This window comes from Oratosquilla oratoria, chromosome 10 (genome assembly GCF_046742065.1).
Source record: "Oratosquilla oratoria isolate Oo_2021 chromosome 10, ASM4674206v1, whole genome shotgun sequence".
NCBI classification, from domain to species: domain Eukaryota; kingdom Metazoa; phylum Arthropoda; class Malacostraca; order Stomatopoda; family Squillidae; genus Oratosquilla; species Oratosquilla oratoria.
Genome location: NC_134786.1, coordinates 11,943,422 through 11,945,891, shown reverse-complemented (window position 1 = coordinate 11,945,891; position 2,470 = coordinate 11,943,422). Strand labels below are relative to the sequence as shown.

Here is a 2,470-nt window from a genome sequence, read left to right as displayed (position 1 = left end):
TATTAGTTCCCGTAGCTGCTGCCACTTGATGGAAATCAGTCGGAAGAAGGCAGCTGCGCATCAGGCTTAAACAAATCTCTCACCGTTATTGATGAACACTTGTTTTGACTGCCACCACATTATTTGAATCAGCCAAAGAAAACCTTCCTGCATAGCGAAATGATTAAAAATCAGAAAATCCCGCTCCCTCGCTCTCTCTCTCTCTCTCTCTCTCTCTCTCTCTCTCTCTCTCTCTCTCTTTCTCTCTTTCTTACCCTGACTCTCTTTCTCGACATACTTTATCTCAACTTCCAGAAAGCCTTTGATAAGGTACCTCATAAGAGGTTAATGTCGAAAGTTTGAGCCATGGGTATTAGAGGAGGAGTGGTAACTTGAATTGAAGCCTGGTTGAAAGATAGAAGACAGCGTGTAGTTATTATGGGAGCATGGTCTGGCTGGTCTCCAGTTTGCAGTGAGGTACCTCAAGGATCTGTGTTAAGTCCGCTCCTCTTCATCATCTATATTAATGATATAGATGTTGGAAATGTAATCCGCATAACTAAGTTTGCGGATGACACTAAGTTGGGAGGAAATGTCGCAACACCTGAAAGTGTAGAAATTCTTAGGTCAGACTTAGAGAAAGTGGGAAAGTGGTCTGAGGAGTGGCTGATGCCATTTAATCTGGCTAAATGCAAGACTATGCATACCCGGCATGCAAACCAGAGGACAGACTATTCACTTCTGGGTCTTGACATAGCAAGAACAGAACTGGAGAAAGATATTGGTGTCTTGATTAGCAGTGACCCTAAGTCCTCAGAACAGTGTATTGAAGTAGAAAATGAAGTACAAAGGCTATTAAGTTACATCAGAAAACACTTTGGATACCGGAACCAAGAAATAGTCTTGTCACTTTACAACTCTCTGGTTCGTCCCCATCTGGAATACGCTGTCCAGTTCTGGTCGCCGAACTTGATGATGGGCGTGCAGAGGCTAGAACGAGTTCAGGCACGAGCAACGAAACTTATTCCCGCCATTAGACACATGGGCTACCAGAGGTGTCTCAAGGGTTTAGGGCTCATTGCTTTTGAAACCAATTGCGAGGACAGTCAGTAAAGGTTTTCAAGATACTTCAAGCATGTGCAGTCAGTAAAGGTTTTCAAGATACTTCAAGCATTTGGTAACATTGACTATTGACATCTATTTAGCTTGAACGTTGGTGACTTTTTTATCAATAAAATCTACACTTTATACAGAATACCAAAGGACGTGGTAAACAGTTCCTCAGTTGAGCAGTTCAAAAGTTGGTTAGACAAGGTGCTACACACATTAGTACTTGTGTGACTCCCCGGTAACCTTTCAACAGTACCTCTTCGGCACGATGGGTTGTAAAACATTTTGAGGTTTAAGATTCCTTGTAACTCTCACTCTCTTTCTTTTTTATTCAGTCCTCATTTTCGTTACAGTATTCCTACTTATATCGCATTTTTCACATCCTTAGTCTCACTCTTCTTCCTCCTCTTTTTTTCTCTTCTTTTTCTTCTTCTTCTTCTGCTTTGTTTTCTTCCTCTTTTTCTTCTCCTTCCTCTTCCTATTCTTCTTCTTATGATTCTTATTCTTTTCCTTATTCTTCCTCTTCTTATTCTTCTTTCTCCTCCTCCTCCTCCTCCTCCTCCTCCTCGTTCTTACTTCCACAAATTTCATTGCCTTCAACAACCTCTTCTCGTCTTTTTGCACCGAGAACCATAGTCCAGTCGTTGTCATAAGTTCTGCACCATTCAGTGGTCTTCAGTATGCCACTATAACTTTAAATATTAACCGTTTTATGCATATCTTTACAGAGTTCATGTCAAGCCAGAATATATTTATCTATTTATTTATTTTTGTAATGAAAATATACCTAGTGCTGACCAACACTTGTCATGTGTCCATAGATACAAGTACTACAGGGTGACGAGACACCTCGGAACACGACTGTATCACGTTTAGCCACATTTTATAAGACTGTTCTTACCTCAGTCTGCACTCGATGGCACTTCTTTTAGTCTCCGCCGGTCGATTATATTCATTTTGTCGTAATCCCGTTGTTAGCAAAGAAGTTTAGGCCTTGCATATCTATTGGATGTAACATTTTCTTCTACTTGGTAGCCGCTTACTGTGATGCACTTCTCATACTTCGTCCTGGTCAAATCCGAATGATTTTATTCAGCTAAAAGTATCAAGGTTTCGTACTGAAAATCTTAAAAGCCTCTTTTCTTTTATCTGTTTTCCTTTCATAGTTGTCCACCATCTCTCTCTTACCCAACTTCCTCACCAAAATCATACTTGTGTTGCTTTTTTAACCTTTTCACGTTTACATTTTTATTTTGTAAGGTTCTCTTTTTTTTTTTTTTTTTTTTTTTTTTTTTTTTTTTTTTTTTCTTCTTCTTCTTCCACCTCATCGCCCGACAAGCGCTGGTGGCGTCATCGGAAGCCTGCTGGTCTCATATTTACT

General features: G+C 40.0%; 1 protein-coding gene across 1 annotated transcript; it reads left to right on the top strand.

Moving 5' to 3' along the window:
- Nucleotides 1-417: 417 nt before the first annotated feature.
- Nucleotides 418-2,021, top strand: LOC143028724 (uncharacterized). The gene is made up of 2 exons (XM_076191094.1): nucleotides 418-903; nucleotides 1,911-2,021. The coding sequence occupies exons 1-2, from the start codon at nucleotides 418-420 to the stop codon at nucleotides 2,019-2,021; spliced, it is 597 nt and encodes a 198-aa protein (XP_076047209.1).
- The last annotated feature ends 449 nt before the right edge of the window (nucleotides 2,022-2,470 follow it).

What these genes read in the sequence shown, in the direction of transcription:
- LOC143028724 (XM_076191094.1), top strand. Translation starts at nt 418, where the DNA reads ATGGGAGCATGGTCTGGCTGGTCTCCAGTTTGCAGTGAGGTACCTCAA. An exon ending in TGTCACTTTACAACTCTCTG is followed by an intron (nt 904 to 1,910) that starts GTTCGTCCCCAT and finishes ATGTGTCCATAG; the next exon opens with ATACAAGTACTACAGGGTGA.